The 23020-nt window shown below is 43.7% G+C and overlaps 1 protein-coding gene across 1 annotated transcript in view; it reads left to right on the top strand.

The window, feature by feature from the left end:
- The window catches only part of LOC135513647 (transient receptor potential cation channel subfamily M member 7-like), an 81925-nt gene that overhangs the window by 11463 nt on the left and 47442 nt on the right, over positions 1-23020 (top strand). The window contains 11 exon segments of the mRNA XM_064936509.1: positions 1787-1880; positions 2335-2383; positions 2553-2742; positions 2920-3133; positions 3303-3427; positions 4242-4413; positions 4612-4786; positions 12492-12615; positions 12862-12934; positions 22329-22429; positions 22587-22721. Coding sequence (XP_064792581.1) covers positions 1787-1880; positions 2335-2383; positions 2553-2742; positions 2920-3133; positions 3303-3427; positions 4242-4413; positions 4612-4786; positions 12492-12615; positions 12862-12934; positions 22329-22429; positions 22587-22721 — 1452 coding nt within the window.

Raw genomic sequence — 23020 nt, 5'->3', positions numbered from 1 at the left:
CAGTTCACATTGGCACCCCTGGGCCAGGCTACACTCAATCATAGGACCTACTGAAGAGACAAGTCTTCAGTAAAGACTTAAAAGGTCAAGACTGAGTCTGCGTCTTTCACGTGGATAGGAGGATCGTTCCATAACAATGGAGTTCTATAGGAGAAAGCCCTGCCTCCAGCTGTTTGCTTAGAAATATTCTAGGGACAATAAGGGGGCCTGCGTCTTGTGACTAGCGTATGTGTAGGTATGTACGGCAGGACCAAATTGTAGTCCATGTAATGCTTTGTAGGTTATTAGTAAAACCTTGAAATCAGCCCTAACTGGAAGCCAGTGTCGAGAGGCTAGCACTGTAGTAATATATTACAATTTTTGGGTTCTAGTCAAGATTTTAGCAGACATATTTAGCACTAACTGAAGTTTATTTAGTGCTTTATCCGGGTAGCCGGAGAGTAGAACATTGCAATAGTTTAATCCAGTAGGGTATAGTAGTTAAGTAAAAATATTTGAAAGTACTACTTAAGTAGTTTTTTGGGGTATCTGTACTTTACTATTTATATTTTTGACTACTTTTATTTCACTAGATTCCTAAAGAAAAGCGTACTTACTGACCACAACTAATAACCACAAATACGGAACACAACCACAGAACACAACTACTGACCACAACCACACAACTACTGACCACAACTAATAACCACAAATACTGACCACAACCATGACCACAATTACTGACCACAACCACACAACTACTGACCACAACCACACAACAACTGACCACAACCACAGAACTACTGACCACACAACTACTGGTCACAACTACTGACCACACCAACACAACTACAGACCATAACTACTTACCTCAACTCCTGTCCACAACTACTGACCACAGAACTCACAACTACTGACCACAACCACACAACTACTGACCAAAAATATGTGAGCAGCATCAGGTGAAGATGGATGAGAAATACTCCTACAAGACAGATGGAAATATATACTTTCTGGAAAATGTACCTGTTAGTGTATCAATAGCAACAAGATGGCCATTTTCTCATCAACCCAAGAGGCGTTTCAAAAGAAACGTTCCGTAATTTCTGTTTCTTACGATGTGAAAAAATCAAGAGCAGCGGTGTAGTAGATGGTAAATGCAAACACAGGTTACCCACCTATTGCGGAAAAATTCATGAAAACTATATGTATATGTACTGTAGACAAACAGTGGTTATGTGTAGGATGATCCGGCAGAATCAATTCTTCCTTAGCAGTTGACTGTACCGTATGTTATTATTCTACACAAGATTAAAACAATCATGAATGAGCATCATTAGGTTAATATGAATGAGAAAACATATTGAAAAAACGCAAGATGTTTTCAGGGAAAGTAGATTTTCCAGAGCAAGTCAAACGGTGTAACAAGATATAGGCAGTTTTCATGTTTTTCTCGTGTATCACTTTAAATCAGATTACAGACAAAATGTCGGTCTTTCTCATTTTCTTCCACTACCACAAAAATCACTTTTAAAGAGCTTTAGCAAGCCTCACAATTTTACTTGTAAAGTTACCCTCTAGTTATACCTCATTGTTTGAATCACAGCCCTGCCAGACTGATATCAGTGCAGCATTTAATGTAAGTTTGCTGGATCAGGCGGCTTTGTGAGGCTACAGGGGTCCTGAAATTCAAAATCAAATATCGAAATAGTCCTTGGTATGACCATCTTCAAACAATTCCATATGTTAGCTAAGTAGAAAGTCAGCCCCAGGCCCTTAGACCTTAATGTTGTGTGTTGTGTTCCAGTCACAGAGGTCTTGGATTGACGACACCTTCTGCAAGAGAGAGTGTATTAAATTCATCCCAGCACGTGGAGACATACACAGGTGCACTGGAATTGGTATTTGCTGAACAATGTCAAAATGTCATATGATAGTAGTGTTGGAATAATAATTGCAATAACTTTTACCATGTCTGGTTTTTGAAAAAGCTAACTTTTGGTAACCATACTAACTGTTCAAGGGAAACTCTAGCTATGTGGTTATGTTGCTCTTGTATCATTTCCTGTTCAGTCCCTCCAGGATTTCTCGATTCTGTGATAGCAGAATTTTTTGCAAAATCAACAATTCCCCCGCATGTTATGCGATGACTTGCATATTTGACCGCATAAAACATTCAAAGCATTCCAATATTATGCATAAAATGGACCCATTGCCGCAGTACAAGAAGAGGGCTCGTAATTTCAACCAATCACCTCACATTTACAGCATACAGCATGGTTCAATCATGCCACATGCCAACAAATGTTTTCCCTCTGCGGAAAACAAATGTTTTTTCTCTGCGGAATCCTGAAGGGACTGTGTGTCAAGTATGCCAAAACCTAATAAGATATGACTTTACTGTGTGTGCGTGTGTGTGCATGTTTTGAGAGTGAGATTTCCCATGGTAGTGTAAAGGTAAACTAACACAGTAATTCCATGTATAATATCATGACATTTATAGGGACAGCAATGCATTTTTGTGCCAATGTTTAACAACTATAAAGGTTTGAGTTTTTCCTCTCTCCCCCCAGATGCTGCTGCGGACGTCTGGTAGGGGAACACACCTGGCTGGAGACTGGCCCCTTCATGTCCCACTGGCCTGGGCCCCAGGCAGTGCAAGAAGAGAGGTGGTCAGTGGAGTGTCACACACAAGCCAGTGCCACCGATGCCTACGGAACCATTGACTTCCAGGACAGCGCTGACCGTAACTGCCATGCCAAGGTCTGTAGGTATTGCTGCATTCATGTGCTAGTCGAAACTAGGAAACTCCGAAATATCCAACTGAGCGTGCAACGATGCTACCCGAGTTTCCCACTCGTATTTACCACTTGGAAGCTTGTTAGGAACTGTTATCTCATATTCATGTGGTTGACCATGCTTTATGTGATGACTGTGCAGTACGTTCGTGTTGCTGTCGACACAAAGGCCGAGGCTCTGCTGCAGCTGATGCTGAGGGAGTGGCAGATGGAACGGCCTAAACTACTGCTGACGGTCCACGGGGGAGCAGAGAACTTCCCTCTCCCCCTCAAGGTTAGACAGGCCTTCAGCAAAGGCCTGATAACTGCAGCCCAGAGCACTGGAGCCTGGATATTCACAGACGGCATCAACACAGGTGTGTGAAATAATGCAGATTCATTTTGCACTTGGGCTTTAATTAAGACAGTAAGCATGGGTGGATGTGAGCATCTGTGTGTGTGATTTTGGCTGATTACATGTATTGTACTGTGTGTGGGATTACGTTTATATGTGTGTAAGGGGACTGAGTATCCGACCCTTCCTAGGTGTGTCCCTATATGTAGGGGAGGCTGTGAAAGCATACGGCACCAATGGCCGCAGGAAGAGGAACGCTGTAGGGGTCACGCCCTGGGGCGTAATTGACAACCACGGTGACCTTATAGGGAGAGATGTGAGTGTTCTCTGTAAAGATATCAGTGCTTTTAAGGAACGTTTCAAATGAACCTTTTACTGCAGCAGGCTAAATCTGGGTCACACAGAATGTTTCTTGGTAGTCTTAAACAAATGTACCTTCAAACAAAAGCATACACCTCACACACATGGTTATGGGCTTAAAAAAAAGAAGACACCATGACCATGTCGGCAGGGTAGCCTAGTGGTTAGAGCGTTGGACTAGTAACCGAAAGTGTTGCAAGTTCGAATCCCCGAGCTGACAAGGTACAAATCTGTTGTTCTGCCCCTGAACAGGCAGTTAACCCACTGTTCCTAGGCCGTCATTGAAAATAAGAATTTGTTCTTAACTGACTTGCCTAGTAAAATAAAGGTAAAAAAGAAAAAAAAAATGTCAGATATAGAGTTGAAATGTATTCCATTTTGAGAATGCACCCCAATATTACACTTTTATACATCACAGAAGACTGAAATAAAACCATTTGACATAGAAACGCTGGATTTTAAGCAGCTTTTTTGAAATCATGTTTATTTCTTTATGAAATTATGAAAAATATGAATAACACTCCACCCATGAGGCCACTAGGTCATTTGACTGAAGGAAAGTGCTACACCATTCTGCCACCCTATAAGAAGGTTTGCTGTATTTTTTGCACAGATCTGTACTAATTTTAACCACAGAAATGTCACCTTTTATCTCCCTTGATCTAACATGTGCTCTCACTTTTCCGCTTGGACTATCTCAAATCCTCTAATTTCTCTCAACCTGCTTTCTGACCTGTTTTTTCTGACCTGTTTTCTGATACTTAACCCAGGTGCTCAGGCCTTACCAGCCCCTGAGAAGCCCCTTGAACAAAACTGTGTGTTTGAACAGCCTGCACTCCCACTTCCTGTTAGTGGACGATGGAACTCTGGGGAAACATGGCTGCCAGCTGGGACTCAGGAGGAAGCTGGAGAGACACATTCAACTGCAGAAGATCCATCCTAGTGAGTATGTGTGTGGCTTTGTGCATGTGTTTGTCTGTGTGTGTGAATGAGAGTGTGTATGTGAATGTGTTGACGTGTGAGTGTGTGTAAGAAAAAGAGAGATTGCAATGTGTGTGTGTGTGTGAGTATTGTAATACACATGTGTTTAACAGTGTGTGTGTGTGTGTGTGTGTGTGTCTCTCTCTCTCTCTCTGGCAGGGGTTAACCAGGGTGTGCCAGTGGTATGTGTGGTAGTGGAGGGCGGCCCTGACATTGTGTCCATGGTGTTGGACTATGTGAGCAGTGTGCCCCCCGTGCCTGTGTTCGTCTTCGAGGGATCAGGCCGGGCGGCTGACTTGCTGGCATTCTTACACAAACAGACCGCTATGGATAGGTGTGCGGTGCCACTGTCGTCATCTATATGTTTTTTCAGGTTTTTGCTCTCAAAATCACACTTTAAAAAAAATAGAAAAACAACATATTTGGATGTTCTAAGTACACAACAATGATAAAACCAAAAGTTAAAAAACAAAAGTTTTTTTGGGGGTAGTTACCCATTAACTCAAGTGTGAATGCATCTAGCACTGTTTTTGTGGGGCACACGTGATGGAGTTTGCAAAACAAATGCCCACTGGATTGATGCAAATAATCATGATATCATTCTGCCAGGTAGGCATAGGCTTCATTCCATAGTTCACATTTAATTGGGAAGTTTTTTGGGAAATCCTTTCCATCTACCAGAAGGCTTTCATTAACATCGCAACATTTTTTCCTGTTCAATATTTTTTGGGGGTGGTGGCAACAATTTAGCAGCGGCGGTACGTCACTGCTAAATTAATACAGGGAAACACTGCTTACATGTTGAAGACTTTGGTGCTTGTCCATGTAGAGGAACTACAGAACTGCAGAGACACATGATTGAATAGAGCCCCGAGGTTTCCCTGACTACCGCGTGACCTGTCCAAGGAAAATGTTGAGCCCTAAAGGACAGATTGAAATTTACTAGGGGGGCACCCCCCCCCCCCCTCCCAAAAGTAAAACATATTTTGACATGACCCTCCCCTTATACTGTAAAATAAATTGAACACCCTCCCCCCTCATAGAATTAACTCCAAATAATATTTACGACCACAAATAATTGTAGCGACCCTGTGTTAATAAACAGGGATATTGACTTATGGCACTGTCGATGCCGCGCATGGCTACGGGCCAGAAGGTTGAGAATTAACCGACCACCACAGATGAGCTCACTCTCCCTGCCTGTTTCATTTACACTACGATCAGAGCTGGCTGCAGATAGTGATCAGCTAGGGGAGGAAGCTGATTTTCAACATTTTGATGGATTATTTATAACTATGTAAAATATATGCAACTCATTTTCCACCAACAGATTTCTGTGTCAATGCACCACACAACCAATAAACAAAGCATGCCGAATTCGTGCACTTCAATATCATGGTTTGCGTTTTCAACACTGCAATAGATAGGCTATGTCGATTCTGACAAACAGAAAATACTTCCCTCCCTAACTTGTGGGCTTACCCAGTATCGAAGGCTTGGCTTGACAATGTCTGAATGTCATTCAACTTTTTGGTGTTTCGTAACAGATGTCTCTTTCTTTTCATCAATTGGCCGCTGCACAGTTTGGATTAATTGATTGATTTTAATTGTCGGTTAAAAACATACATTTACAGTGCATTCTGAAAGTATTCAGACCCCTTCACTTTTTTCACATTTTGTTACGTTACAGCCTCATTCTAAAATGGATTAAATATTTTTTTTACTCATCAATCTACACACAATATCCCATAATGACAAAGCGAAAACAGGTTTTTAGACATGTTTGCACAATAAAAACAGAAATACTTTATTTACAGACCCTTTGCCATGAGTCTCGAAATTGAGCTCAGATGCATCCTGTTTCCATTGGTCATCCTTGAGATGTTTCTACAACTTGATTGGAGTTCACCTGTGGTAAATACAATTGATTGGACATGATTTGGAAAGGCACACACCTGTCTATATAAGGTTCCACAGTTGACAGCACATGTCAGAGTAAAAACCAAGCCATGAGTTTGAAGGAATCAGGACTTTATGGAAGAGTGTCCAGACGGAAGCCTCTCCTCAGTTAATGGCACATGACAGCCCACTTGGAGTTTGCCAAAAGGCACCTAAAGGACTCTCAGACCATGAGAAATGAGCATGCTCTGGTCTGACGAAACCACGATTGAACTCTTTGGCCTGAATGCCAAGCGTCACATCTGGAGGAAGCCAGGCACCGCTCATCACATGGCCATATCATCCCTACGGTGAAGCATGGTGGTGGCAGCATCATGCTGGGAGGATGTTGACCCTAAGCACACAGCCAAGACAACGCAGGAGTGGCTTTGCGACAAGTCTCGGAATGTCCTTGAGTGCCCAGCCAGAGTCCGGACTTGAACATCTCTGGAGAGACCTGATAATATCTGTGCAGCGACGCTCCCCATCCAACCTGACAGAGTTTGAGAGGATCTGCAGAGAAGAATGGGAGAAACTCCCCAAATACAGGTGTTCCACGCTTGTAGCGTCATACCTAAGAAGACTCAAGGCTGTAATCGCTGCCAAAGGTGCTTCTACAAAGTACTGAGTAAAGGGTATGAAAGCTTATGTTAATTTGATTTTTCATTTTTTATTTTTGCTTTGTCTTTATGGGGTATTGGTTGTAGATTGATGAGGGGGGAAAAAACATTTTAATCCATTTTAGAATAAGGCTGTAACTTAACAAAATGTGGAAAAAGTGAAGGGGTCTGAATACTTTCCGAATGCACTATATACACAAATATTTTAAGTGCTAGAGACAATGAAGTCGGGAACTTATTTCCATTGTGGTGTTTATTTCTTTTACATAAATACATATACAATTACATAGATACAGACACATTACAGAGATACATTACATAAATACATATACAATTACATAGATACAGACACATTACAGAGATACATTACATAAATACATATACAATTACATAGATACAGACACATTACAGAGATACATTACATAAATACATATACAATTACATAGATACAGACACATTACAGAGATACATTACATAAATACATATACAATTACATAGATACAGACACATTACAGAGATACATTGCATAAATACATATACAATTACATAGATACAGACACATTACAGAGATACATTACATAAATACATATACAATTACATAGATACAGACACATTACAGAGATACATTACATAAATACATATACAATTACATAGATACAGACACATTACAGAGATACATTACATAAATACATATACAATTACATAGATACAGACACATTACAGAGATACATTACATAAATACATATACAATTACATAGATACAGACACATTACAGAGATACATTACATAAATACATATACAATTACATAGATACAGACACATTACAGAGATACATTACATAAATACATATACAATTACATAGATACAGACACATTACAGAGATACATTACATAAATACATATACAATTACATAGATACAGACACATTACAGAGATACATTACATAAATACATATACAATTACATAGATACAGACACATTACAGAGATACATTACATAAATACATATATGATTACATAGATACAGACACATTACAGAGATACATTACATAAATACATATATGATTACATAGATACAGACACATTACAGAGATACATTACATAAATACATATACAATTACATAGATACAGACACATTACAGAGATACATTACATAAATACATATATGATTACATAGATACAGACACATTACAGAGATAGATACAACAAATGCTCAACCTCAAGATGAATATGAGGGGGGGGGGGGGTTTAAATACAATTCTTACAAGTTGTTTGGCTGGTAGCTTATTCATTAGATGTTTGGGACTGCTGGTGAAACATGATATGCAGGCCTAATCACAGTGACACTGGACCAGTGCACTTGCCAGAGTCTTTAGGGTGTCTATAGCTAGGTTTCCATCCATTTAGCGACAGATTTTCATGTGAATATTCTAAAATCTTCATAAAAACAATATGCCATTTACATTTTACATTACATTTAAGTCATTTAGCAGACGCTCTTATCCAGAGCGACTTACAAATTGGTGAATTCACCTTCTGACATCCAGTGGAACAGCCACTTTACAATAGTGCATCTAAATCATTAAGGGGGGTGGTGAGAAGGATTACTTATCCTATCCTAGGTATTCCTTGAAGAGGTGGGGTTTCAGGTGTCTCCGGAAGGTGGTGATTGACTCCGCTGTCCTGGCGTCGTGAGGGAGTTTGTTCCACCATTGGGGGGCCAGAGCAGCGAACAGTTTTGACTGGGCTGAGCGGGAACTGTACTTCCTCAATGGTAGGGAGGCGAGCAGGCCAGAGGTGGATGAACGCAGTGCCCTTGCTTGGGTGTAGGGCCTGATCAGAGCCTGGAGGTACTGCGGTGCCGTTCCCCTCACAGCTCCGTAGGCAAGCACCATGGTCTTGTAGCGGATGCGAGCTTCAACTGGAAGCCAGTGGAGAGAGCGGAGGAGCGGGGTGACGTGAGAGAACTTGGGAAGGTTGAACACCAGACGGGCTGCGGCGTTCTGGATGAGTTGTAGGGTTTAATGGCACAGGCAGGGAGCCCAGCCAACAGCGAGTTGCAGTAATCCAGACGGGAGATGACAAGTGCCTGGATTAGGACCTGCGCCGCTTCCTGTGTGAGGCAGGGTCGTACTCTGCGGATGTTGTAGAGCATGAACCTACAGGAACGGGCCACCGCCATGATGTTGGTTGAGAACGACAGGGTGTTGTCCAGGATCACGCCAAGGTTCTTAGCGCTCTGGGAGGAGGACACAATGGAGTTGTCAACCGTGATGGCGAGATCATGGAACGGGCAGTCCTTCCCCGGGAGGAAGAGCAGCTCCGTCTTGCCGAGGTTCAGCTTGAGGTGGTGATCCGTCATCCACACTGATATGTCTGCCAGACATGCAGAGATGCGATTCGCCACCTGGTCATCAGAAGGGGGAAAGGAGAAGATTAATTGTGTGTCGTCTGCATAGCAATGATAGGAGAGACCATGTGAGGTTATGACAGAGCCAAGTGACTTGGTGTATAGCGAGAATAGGAGAGGGCCTAGAACAGAGCCCTGGGGGACACCAGTGGTGAGAGCGCGTGGCGAGGAGACAGATTCTCGCCACGCCACCTGTCAGGTAGGACGCAATCCAAGCGTGGGCCGCGCCGGAGATGCCCAACTCGGAGAGGGTGGAGAGGAGGATCTGATGGTTCACAGTATCGAAGGCAGCCGATAGGTCTAGAAGGATGAGAGCAGAGGAGAGAGAGTTAGCTTTAGCAGTGCGGAGCGCCTCCGTGATACAGAGAAGAGCAGTCTCAGTTGAATGACTAGTCTTGAAACCTGACTGATTTGGATCAAGAAGGTCATTCTGAGAGAGATAGCGGGAGAGCTGGCCAAGGACGGCACGTTCAAGAGTTTTGGAGAGAAAAGAAAGAAGGGATACTGGTCTGTAGTTGTTGACATCGGAGGGATCGAGTGTAGGTTTTTTCAGAAGGGGTGCAACTCTCGCTCTCTTGAAGACGGAAGGGACGTAGCCAGCGGTCAGGGATGAGTTGATGAGCGAGGTGAGGTAAGGGAGAAGGTCTCCGGAAATGGTCTGGAGAAGAGAGGAGGGGATAGGGTCAAGCGGGCAGGTTGTTGGGCGGCCGGCCGTCACAAGAAGCGAGATTTCATCTGGAGAGAGAGGGGAGAAAGAGGTCAGAGCACAGGGTAGGGCAGTGTGAGCAGAACCAGCGGTGTTGTTTGACTTAGCAAACGAGGATCGGATGTCGTCGACCTTCTTTTCAAAATGGTTGACGAAGTCATCTGCAGAGAGGGAGGGGGGGGAGGGGGAGGAGGATTCAGGAGGGAGGAGAAGGTGGCAAAGAGCTTCCTAGGGTTAGAGGCAGATGCTTGGAATTTAGAGTGGTAGAAAGTGGCTTTAGCAGCAGAGACAGAGGAGGAAAATGTAGAGAGGAGGGAGTGAAAGGATGCCAGGTCCGCAGGGAGGCGAGTTTTCCTCCATTTCCGCTCGGCTGCCCGGAGCTCTGTTCTGTGAGCTCGCAATGAGTCATCGAGCCACGGAGCGGGAGGGGAGGACCGAGCCGGCCTGGAGGATAGGGGACATAGAGAGTCAAAGGATGCAGAAAGGGAAGAGAGGAGGGTTGAGGAGGCAGAATCAGGAGAAAGGTTGGAGAAGGTATGAGCAGAGGGAAGAGATGATAGGATGGAAGAGGAGAGAGTAGCGGGGAGAGAGAGCGAAGGTTGGGACGGCGCGATACCATCCGAGTAGGGGCAGTGTGGGAAGTGTTGGATGAGAGCGAGAGGGAAAAGGATACAAGGTAGTGGTCGGAGACTTGGAGGGGAGTTGCAATGAGGTTAGTGGAAGAACAGCATCTAGTAAAGATGAGGTCGAGCGTATTGCCTGCCTTGTGAGTAGGGGGGAAGGTGAGAGGGTGAGGTCAAAAGAGGAGAGGAGTGGAAAGAAGGAGGCAGAGAGGAATGAGTCAAAGGTAGACGTGGGGAGGTTAAAGTCGCCCAGGACTGTGAGAGGTGAGCCGTCCTCAGGAAAGGAGCTTATCAAGGCATCAAGCTCATTGATGAACTCTCCGAGGGAACCTGGAGGGCGATAAATGATAAGGATGTTAAGCTTGAAAGGGCTGGTAACTGTGACAGCATGGAATTCAAAGGAGGCGATAGATAGATGGGTAAGTGGAGAGAGAGAGAATGACCACTTGGGAGAGATGAGGATCCCGGTGCCACCACCCCGCTGACCAGAAGCTCTCGGGGTGTGCGAGAACACGTGGGCGGACGAAGAGAGAGCAGTAGGAGTAGCAGTGTTATCTGTGGTGATCCATGTTTCCGTCAGTGCCAGGAAGTCGAGGGACTGGAGGGAGGCATAGGCTGAGATGAACTCTGCCTTGTTGGCCGCAGATCGGCAGTTCCAGAGGCTACCGGAGACCAGGAACTCCACGTGGGTCGTGCGCGCTGGGACCACCAGATCAGGGTGGCCGCGTCTACGCGGTGTGGAGCGTTTGTATGGTCTGTGCAGAGAGGAGAGAACAGGGATAGATAGACACATAGTTGACAGGGTACAGAAGAGGCTACGCTAATGCAAAGGAGATTGGAATGACAAGTGGACTACACGTCTCGAATGTTCAGAAAGTTAAGCTTACGTAGCAAGAATCTTATTGACTAAAATGATTGAAATGATACAGTACTGCTGGAGTAGGCTAGCTGGTAGTGGCTGCGATGGCTGCGATGTTGACACTACACTAATCAAGTCGTTCCATTTCAGAGTTTCCTTTCCTGTTTTACTGGATATTTTAGAAATTTTACAGACATCCATATACATTCATATATTGTTGGATTATAAGAGTAAATCTGGTAGGCCTGAAACAGTCTTCCTCACCTAAAGTTCAACTGTCAGACTCAGTTGGATGGTTAGGGTGTACTGCCTTCATATCATAGGCATACAGTAGCTAAAGCTTAATAATAGCCATACCATACCAAACCTTCACAAATATTTCTAAACTTTATTAGGGTAATATCAAAAGTAAGTCAAGCCATTGTTAATACAAGCAGAAGACAAAATCTCCCCTGTGCCCCCCCATAAAACACACAACCCTGCCCAAAGCAACAACAAAAACAATTGGACAACCCTCCCCTATTTGGATCACCCCTCCCCAACAGTAAATTTAGATCTGTCCCTAACACAGTGGAAGACCCAAATTTTTTTCTTGGTCTGGTTACGGGCTCAGGAAAATCTCAGGGCTCTACTCATATGTATGCGTCGCTCTGTAGTCAGTGTGTATGCGGAATACTGTATGTAGGTACAGCATACAGACGCATAACATGCCGTTTTTTGGGCCAAAACATGACAAAAAGTTGAACTGAGTGGAAGAGGAAGCTAGCCAACCAGACCTCATATCTTAGCATATGGTCAGGCCAAATGGACCCATGTTGTTAGCCTGTGTCTTCCTGTACCTCACTGGTGTATCAGTCTATACTTACTGTGTTGGTACTGTGTACAGGCAGCTGGACACAGACATCAAGGAGGACTTCCTTCTGAGGATAGGGGGCATGTTTGGTCTGGAGAGAGCAGACGTCAACCAGCTCTACAACCTTCTGATGGAGTGTATGGACTACAGACAGTCTGTGAGTAATGAGACTGTGGGTCGGTTGCCTACTCATGGACTAAAATGCACTTTCAATTGAGATTCTCCTTTAAAGAATGATTTAGGCTTAACCTGGGTCTAGGAAACCATCCCATCCATGTTCAGTTCATGATTATTTTCTACTTTTCAACAGGCTCCCAGGCTTAGTATAATGTTTACATAAAGGGTGGAAATCCAATGACTGTCGTTCACTGCATAGAACTATTTATATATTTATAAAACACAGATCACAATCTTCGACTCGGAATCCGAAGATCAACAGGAGGCAGACTGCGCCATTTTGATGGCCACACTGAAAGGTACCCCTCTTCCTGCCCTTTATGCTTGTGTCTTTCACTGGAACGTGTGATGTCATTCAGTAGATACTCAGATGAGACTTGACCTACTCATGTCGTGCCTAGGTCTGTGGTGGTCATGACATTTTGTCAGCTGGTGATTGTCAAACAAATAACTGCCGGTTCGCTAATTGACCGTTAATGAACATAAACACATTTAGCGTCTCCTGGCTTCCATGCTTAGCCTTCGGAACATCTACATTTCAAAAAGTCAAATAAATCAATTTAATATAGCCTACACCATCACAATAAATCCATTATGTATTTTTAGACAGGTCTAAAGACACATGATTTGAAGATAATTTTGTCTATTTCAGAAGAACATAATAGCATACTCTGAGTTGTCCTTATGTCAGGCCCTGATCTGGCTATGCCATATGGCTGTGGGCTACACTAGTTAATTTAGCAAACATGATATGCTTTCTCCAAATGATTTGAGGGAGTGTGCACATGCCGCTAGTCTATGTTGAGCGGCTAACAAAGAAACAGGTTCTCCGATTTGCTTAATTTAGAGTTATTTATGCAACTTTAGTTGTGATACAAATGTTGGGCTATATGTTTTGATATTTAATACATTCTAAGGCTGCATGATGCGACTCTAATAATGATTTGAAAAAAGTTGCATGAAAGGCATGAGATCTGCTTTGTTGCTTGCGCAGGCTGCACACACTTCATCAGTCTCTCATTCACAATTTGACAAGCACTTGACAATGCCTCGAATTTCCCAGCAGCATCTCCTTTGTGTGGCTGTAATACCCACAAAAAATAAATAAAACATGCCTTTTGCGGCCAGTGGCCGTTGTGCCCTTGTGCTGAATATAATAATATATAATAATATAATAATTTCTTTCTCCCGGCTGCGTGCCCCAAAGCACCTCTCACTCACATGGCTCTCTCAGATATCTCAATTCTTATTAGCCAATACCCTTCACGTGATAGGGTCCTTCTCGCAGGCATCCCAGGTCCTGCTCACAGGCTACAAGTGAAGACAGACAAATTGGGGATGCAACTGTGAGCGTCCTTATCGAATTTCGAGGTGCATATTGAAGGTGTTGGAGGAACTGTCCATATTTACTTTTTGTCAGCCAACAAGATGAGTAGGCCCAACTAACATCAAAAGCACTGACCTATGTCAATCTACTATCCTCAATAGTACAAAAGTTGACCTATTCTACTGGTCAACATGTCCTTCTGTGCGAGAAATAAATATTCCAAACATAGTCTGGGACAGTTGTGGGATCCGATAGATCTCAAATTAATACAACCACTAGCATCAACAAACATTTTCAAATCAAATCAAATTTTATTGGTCACATACACATGGTTAGCAGATGATATTGCAAGTGTAGTATAATGCTTGTTCTTCTAGTTCCGACAGTGCAGCAAAATTGAACAATTCCACAACAAATACCTAAAACACACAAATCTAAGTAAAGGAATGGTATAAGAATATGTAAATATATGGATGAGCAATGTCAGAGCGGCATAGGCTAAGATAGATAGTATACAGTATATATATATATATATATATATATATATATATATATATATATATATATATATATATATACACACAGTGGGGAGAACAAGTATTTGATACACTGCCGATTGTGCAGGTGTTCCTACTTACAAAGCATGTAAAGGTCTGTAATTTTGATCATAGGTACACTTCAACTGTGAGAGACGGAATCTAAAACAAAAATCCAGAAAATCACATTATATGATTTTTAAGTAATTTATTTGCATTTTATTGGATGACATAAGTATTTGATACATCAGAAAAGCAGAACTTAATATTTGGTACAGAAACCTTTGTTTGCAATTACAGAGATGATACGTTTCCTGTAGTTCTTGACCAGGTTTGCACACACTGCAGCAGGGATTTTGGCCCACTCCTCCATACAGACCTTCTCCAGATCCTTCAGGTTTCGGGGCTGTCGTTGTGCAATACGGACTTTCAGCTCCCTCCAAAGATTTTCTATTGGGTTCAGGTCTGGAGACTGGTTAGGCCACTCCAGGACCTTGAGATGCTTCTTACGGAGCCACTCCTTAGTTGCCCTGGCTGTGTGTTTCGGGTCGTTGTCATGCTGGAAGACCCAGCCACGACCCATCTTCAATGCTCTTACTGAGGGAAGGAGGTTGTTGGCCAAGATCTTGCGATACATGGCACCATCCATCCTCCCCTCAATACGGCGCAGTCATCCTGTCCCCTTTGCAGAAAAGCATCCCCAAAGAATGATGTTTCCACCTCCATGCTTCACGGTTGGGATGGTGTTCGTGGGGTTGTACTCATCTTAATTCTTCCTCCAAACATGGCGAGTGGAGTTCAGACGTAAAAGCTCTATTTTTGTCTCATCAGACCACATGATCTTCTCCTGTTCTTCCTCTGGATCATCCAGATGGCAAACTTCAGACGGGCCTGGACATGCGCTGGCTTGAGCAGGGGGACCTTGCGTGCGCTGCAGGATTTTAATCCATGACGGCATAGTGTGTTACTAATGGTTTCCTTTGAGACTGTGGTCCCAGCTCTCTTCAGGTCATTGACCAGGTCCTGCCGTGTATTTCTGGGCTGATCCCTCATCTTCCTCATGATCATTGATGCCCCACGAGGTCAGATCTTGCACGGAGCCCCAGACCGAGGGCGATTGACCGTCATCTTGAACTTCTTCCGTTTTCTAAAAATTGCGTCAACAGTTGTTGCCTTCTCCACAAGCTGCTTGCCTATTGTCCCGTAGCCCATCCCAGCCTTGTGCAGGTCTACACTTTTAGCCCTGATGTCCTTACACAGCTCTCTGGTCTTAGCCATTGTGGAGAAGTTGGAGTCTGTTTGATTGAGTGTGTGGACAGGTGTATTTTATACAGCTAACAAGTTCAAACAGGTGCAGTTAATACAGGTAATGAGTGGAGAACAGGAGGGCTTCTTAAAGAAAAACTAACAGGTCTGTGAGAGCCGGAATTCTTACTGGTTGGTAGGTGATCAAATACTTAAGTCATGCAATAAAATGCAAATTAATTACATAAAAATCATACAATGTGATTTTCTGGATTTTTGTTTTCCGTCTCTCACAGTTGAAGTGTATGTATGATAAAAAATGACAGACCTCTACATGCTTTGAAAGTTGGAAAACCTGCAAAATCGGCAGTGTATCAAATACTTGTTCTCCCCACTGCATATATGAGATGAGTAGTGCAAGATAAGTAAAAATGATTAAAGTGCCATTATTAAAGTGACAAGTGTTCCATTTATTAAAGTAGCTAATGATTTCAAGTCTGTATTCAGGCAGCAGCCTCTCTGTGCTAGTGATGGCTTGAGATAAAAATAGTTTCTAAGTCTCTCGGTCCCAGCTTTGATGCACCAGTACTGACCTCGCTTTCTGGATGATAGCGGGGTTAACATGCAGTGGCTCATGGGTGGTTGTTGTCCTTGGTGATCTTTTTGGCCTTCCTGTGACATCAGGTGCTGTAGGTGTCCTGGAGGGCAGGTAGTTTGCCGCCGGTGATGCATTATGCAGACCGCACCACCCTCTGGAGAGGCCTGCGGTTGTGAGTGGTGCAGTTTCCGTACCAAGCGGCGATACAGCCCGACAGGATGCTTTCAATTGTGCATCTGTAATGTTTGTGAGGGTTTTAGGTGACCATACAAATTCAGCCTCCTGAGGTTAAAGAGGTGTTTTTGTCCCTTCTTCACCACACTGACTGTGTTGGGGGACTATTTCAGTATATAAGTGATATGTACACAGAGGAACCTAAAACTTTCTACCTTCTCCACTGCTGTCCCGTCGATGTAGATAGGGGGTGCTCCCTCTGCTGTTTCCTGAAGTACACGATCATCTCCTTTGTTTTGTTGACGTTGAAACATGATTTGAAGGGGCCCCCGTGTTGAGGATCAACGAAGTGGAGATGTTGTTTCCAACCTTCACCACCTGGGGGCTGGGTTGAGACCCAGGGCCTCAAGCTTAATGATGAGCTTGGAGAGTACTATGGTGTTGAATGCTGCGCTATAGTCAATGAACAGCATTCTTACATAGGTATTCCTCTTCTCCAGATGGGATAGGGCAGTGTGCAGTGTGATGGCGATTGCATCATCTGTGGATCTATTGGGGCGGTAAGCAAATTGAAGTAGGTCTAGGGAGACAGGTAAGGTGGAGGTGACATGATCCCTGATTAGTCTCTCAAAGCACTTGAAGTGAGTGCTACGGGGTGATAGTCATTTAGTTAAATTACCTTTCTTGGGTACAGGAACAATGGTGGCCATATTGAAGCATGTGGGGACAGCAGACTGGGATAGGGAAAGATTGAATATGTCCGTAAACACACCAGCCAGCTGGTCTGCGCATGCTCTGAAGATGCGGCTAGGGATGCCGCCTGGGCCGGTAACCGTGCGAGGATTAACACGTTTAAATGTCTTATGTCGGCCAAGGAGAAGGAGAGCCCGCAGTCCATGGTAGTGGGCCGCGTCGGTGGCACTGTATTGTCCTCAAAGCGGGCAAAGAAGGTGTTTAGTTTTTCTGGAAGCAAGACGTCGGTGTGCGCGATGTGGCTGGTTTTCTTTTCGGAGTCCATGATTGTATTTAGACCCTCCCACATACGTCTTGTGTTGAGCCGTTGATTTGTGACTCCACGTTGTCCCTATACTGACATTTTACTTGTTTGATTGCCTTGCGGGTGGACTGACTACTGTGTTTGTATTCTGCCACATTCCCAGTCACCTTGCCATGGTTAAATGCGGTGGTAGGCGGTTTCAGTTTTGAGCAAATGCTGCCATCTATCCACGATTTCTGGTTAGGTTAGGTTATAATAGTCACAGTGGGTACAACATCTCCTATACACTTCCTTATCAACTCACTCACCGAATCAACATATACATCGATATGATTCTCTGAGGCTACCCAGAACACATCCCAGTCCGCGTGATCAAAACAATCTTGAAGCGTGGATTCCGATTGGTCAGACCAGTGTTGAATAGTCTTTAGCATGGGTTCTTCCTGTTTGAATTTCTGCCTATAGGAAGGGAGGAGCAAAATGGAGTCGTGGTCACATTTTCCGAAAGGAGGGCGAGGGAGGGCCTTGTATGCATCGCGTAAGTTAGAGTAACAATGGTCCAGTGTTTTTCCAGTGCGAGAGCTACAGTCGATATACTGAAAGAATTTAGGTAGCCTTTTTCTCAAATTTGCCTTGTTAAAATCCCCAGCTACAATACATGCAGCCTCGGGATATATGGTTTCCAGTTTGCATAAAGTCCAGTGAAGTTCCTTGAGGGCCGTCATGGTATTGGCTTGAGGGGGCATATACACAGGACTGCCGAGTGCTGAAGCGTGTAAAAATCGTCTGTTCTCGGTTGCAACACTCACTAACGAGTTCCAAACTGCCTCTGGAAGCAAAGTAAGCACAATAACTGTTCGTCAGGAGCTTCATGAAATGGGTTTCCACAAGTCTAAGATCACCATGCACAATGCCAAGCGTCAGCTGGAGTGGAGTAAAGCTCGCCGCCATTTGACTCTGGAACAGTGGAAACACTTTTTCTGAAGTGACGAATCACGCTTCACCATTTGGTAGTCCAACATACTAATCTGGGTTTGGCGTAGACCATGAGAATGCTACCTGCCCCAATGCATAGTCCCAACTGTACAATTTGGTGGAGGAGGAATAATGGTCTGGGGCTGTTTTTCATGGTTCGGGCTAGGCCCCTTAATTCCATTGAAAGGAAATCTTAACACTACAGCATACAATGACATTCTAGATGATTCTGTGCTTCCAACTTTGTGGCAACAGTTTGGGGAAGGCCCTTTCCCGTGCACAAAGTGAGGTTCATAGAGAAATGGTTTGTCAAGATTGGTGTGGAACAACTCTGGCCTGCAAAGAGCCCTGACCTCAACCCCATCGAACACCATTGGGATGAATTGGAACGCTGACTGCGAGCCAGGCCTAATTGCCCAACATCAGTGCCCGACCTCACTAATGCTCTTGTGGCTGAATGGAAGCAAGTCCCTGTAGCAATGTTCCAACATCTAGTGGAAGAGTGCAGGCTGTTATAGCAGTGCAGAAGAGTGGAGGCTGTTATAGCAGCAAAGGGGGGACCAAATCCACATTAATGCCGATGATGTTGGAATGAGATGTTCAATAAGCAGGTGTCCACATACTTTTGGTCATATTATGTATTCACAAGTGATAGGCTAATATTGTCACCCATCAGACTATTATTGATTTAATCTGGTCTTTACATAAACGTAGCAACAACAAAAAATGCCCCCTTTTCAAGACCCTGTCTTTCAAAGATAATTCATAAAAATCCAAATAAATTTACAGATCTTCATTGTAAAGGGTTTATACACTGTTTCCCATGCTTGTCCAATAAACAATTAATGAACATGCACCTGTGGAACGGTCGTTAAGACACTAACAGTTTACAGACGGTAAGCAATTAAGGTCATAGTTATGCAAACTTAGGATACTAAGGCCATTCTACTGACTCTGAAAAACACCAAAGAAAGATGCCCAGGGTCCCTGCTCATCTACGTGAATGTGCCTTTAGGCATGCTGCAAGGAGGCATGAGGACTGCAGATGTGGCCAGGGCAATAAATTGTAATGTCCGTACTGTGAGATGCCTAAGACAGCGCTACAGGGAGACAGGACGGACAGCTGATCGTCCTCGCAGTGGCAGACCTCGTGTAACAACACCTGCACAGGATCTGTACATCCGAACATCACACCTACGGGACAGGTACAGGATGGCAACAACAGCTGCCTGAGTTATACCAGGAAAGCACAATCCCTCCATCAGTGCTCATTCTGTACGCAATTGGCCGAGAGAGGCTGGATTGAGGGCTTGTAGGCCTGTTGTAAGGCAGGTCCTCACCAGACATTACTGGCAACAACGTCACCTATGGGCACAAACTCACCATTGCTGGACCAGACAGGACTGGCAAATAGTGCTAGTCACTGACATGTCACGGTTTTGTCTTACCAGGTGTCACGAACTGGCTCGAAGTTCGTAACTAGAAGGGAGACAAAGCGGAGATAAGGAATAACAAAATATATTTATTAATAGAAGTCAACTAAATACAATTAACAATGATGTATGTAGTCAGTAATCAGTAGTGTAAGTGAGTGTTTGCATACATAAATGTGATAATGAGGGGTGTTGAAAGGTGCCAAGGTGGAGTGGCAACTAGGTAGTTTTGGTCAGTGCCCTAGCGTACAACCGTATATGGACTTTGAAACTTGGCTTGAAAAGGAGAACCAACAATTGGCAGCAGAGCAAGAACCTGGTCACCTGGACTAAAGTGACGAGGCTCAGTTCGCTGATCAAATATGCCCTTCATCCTCTTCTGTGAATATGATAGCTTCTCTTTAGTCATTTCACCAGCGGCGTACAGGCGTACAGGCAAAATCACACACACCAGATACCAGGGACCGAGGGGTCTCGGGAGACTTCCAGTCATCCTGGAGAACAGATAGAAGTCCACGCACCCTATGTCTAAAGGTAATTTGGACTGAAACCCGTACTTTCCTGTGAAACCTCCCTAGCGGCTAACAGTAACCAACGCAACCCCTCCTCCCAATCCATCTCAGTACCATAAGCTGATGGAAACGTTCCAGCACTCCTTTACTGCGTGTGATAGGCACTAGACAAATTGTGTTTAATATGGAGCTGTTGGAGAACCTGACAAAACAGATTAGAGGTGAAATCAGATCCTTGATCACCCTGAATGACCTTAGGGATTCCAAACAGTGAAATAAACTGAGTCAAATCTTTCAGCACAGACTTAGTCGTGATAGAACGGAGAGGATAGGCAGCAGGAAACCTAGTGGTTAGACACATCACAGTGAAAAGGTAGCTACTACCCCTTTTAGAACGAGGCAAAGGACCAACACAGTCAATAACCAGATACTCAAAAGGTTGGCTGAGTACAGGAATAGGAAACAGTGGTACCGGCTTAATAGCTTGATTAGGTTTACCAGTTAATTGACAGGTGTGACAAGTTTTGATGAACTCAGAAACATCTCTCTTTAACTGTTAAATGAATTTTATTCCTATATGTTCATCAACCAATTCAATTAAAACACTCTGCCCATTTCTAAGAATTTGTAAGATACTTATTTGCATAAATAGGACAGAGACCAGTCTCAAAAATCAATCAATAGCGTTTATTCTCGAGAGTACTGATCATAATACAATGTACATTGGTTTATATCATATTTCGTCATAGCTTTTTGAATGCTGCTCCTCCTTCTCTCCGATACAATGGCAATATTATCTACAATGGCAAGACAGGAATGTCAGTGTTCTGCCATGGCCAGCGAAGAGCCCGGATCTCAATCCCATTGAGCACGTCTGGGACCTGTTGGATCGGAGGGTGAGGGCTAGGGCCATTCCCCCCAGGAACTTGCAGGTGCCTTGGTCGAAGAGTGGGGTAATCTCACAGCAAAAACTGGCAAATCTAGTGCAGTCCATGAGGAGGAGATGCACTGCAGTACTTAATGCAGCTGGTGGCCAAACCAGATACTGACTGTTACTTTTGATTTTAACCCCCACTTTGTTCAGGGACACATTATTCCATTTCTGTTAGTCACATGTCTGTGGAACTTGTTCAGTTTATGTCTCAGTTGTTGAATCTTGTTATGTTCATACAAATATTTACACATGTTAAGTTTGCTGACAATAAACGTAGTTGACAGTGAGAGGACTTTTCTTTTTTTGCTGAGTTTATACTAAATAATATATCTGTGAAATTTGTTTTGATTTCGAATTGACCATTTTCATGCACCTGTTTTGAAACAGTGGCAGGGGAAAAATACATATCATTTATGCTCTTAAATAGGGAATGGATGACACTTTTCCCATGGTTCGTTTTCATGCCAGCCAGGTAGGCTGTAAACCTGTTGTAAAGAGAAACAATGTGCTTAATATTAGGAAAGTTGAGAAATAAATATAGTTGGCCTAGCCTATAGAAAGCTGAGGGGATCCTCCTCAGTTTAATAGAGGCCATCAAAACATTATTTTCTCACGGAATTGCATTAACTATTGGACAGGTCAGAGTGATTAGAGGGACAATAGAGTGCTGAGTACCAGGCAGTTAGCAAGTTACTAATGACCATCAGCAGCATCAGAGCTTGGAGGAGACTGTGACTTAATAGTTGCATGGAATCACTGCCGGTGAGCGGTAATACGGTCACCATAACAGCCCTAGTCGTGCCTGTTCTATGTGTTCTCAGGGCTGAATCCTAACTTGAAATATGAGTTCACACAAATGTCCAATAAATCTACACAGGACCTTTAAAATTGTGAGTTAGGCAGGGCGGATGTTGCGTTAGGATCAGCCCACAGTTGTTAACAGATTTTGTGACAATTGACAGGTACCAAGTCATCTCCAGCGGAGCAGCTCGGTACGGCTCTGGCTTGGGACAGAGCAGACGTGGCTAACAAACACATCCAAGTGTACGGCCAGTACTGGCAGGTAACACAGACAAGGAGGCAGCCAGGGCAAGGCTGCCCAGTGTCAATTGATTTTATGTTGATTCTTTGTAGTTTTTTTGTATTCAGAAAGTTAAATGGAACTGCTGTGTTTGATGGTATGACAGTCATGCTTGATGGTGGTGGTTGTTGTCTGTCAGGTTGGCTCGTTGGAGCAGGCCATGCTGGATGCTCTCATAATGGACCGGGTTGGCTTTGTCAAACTGTTGATCGACAACGGTATGACCATGAACCGCTTCCTGACCGTTTCACGTCTGGAAGAGCTCTATAACACGGTAATGACTTAATCACTTTCTCTCGTATCGCCTTTTCAGCTCTGTATTTACGAGTTACAATATATTGTATGCTGTACATAAAGAAGCAATTCTGTGTTTTCATATTGACAGTACATTGGCTGTTAGCTTACTCATATACCATAATTGCCATAGCAGTGGTTTCTTTTGCAATCACAGTAATAAAGTGTAAGTATCTCTTTGGTTGTTTGGTTTTCCCACTGTTTGAAAATGTTTTGTAGATCACATAGCTCTGTGTCATGAGTCCAGCTGTGGATGAACCTTCCAGTTATAAACAATAT

Source organism: Oncorhynchus masou, chromosome 25 (assembly GCF_036934945.1).
Source record: "Oncorhynchus masou masou isolate Uvic2021 chromosome 25, UVic_Omas_1.1, whole genome shotgun sequence".
Classification (NCBI taxonomy): domain Eukaryota; kingdom Metazoa; phylum Chordata; class Actinopteri; order Salmoniformes; family Salmonidae; genus Oncorhynchus; species Oncorhynchus masou.
This window is presented reverse-complemented; position numbering and strand designations above follow the sequence as displayed.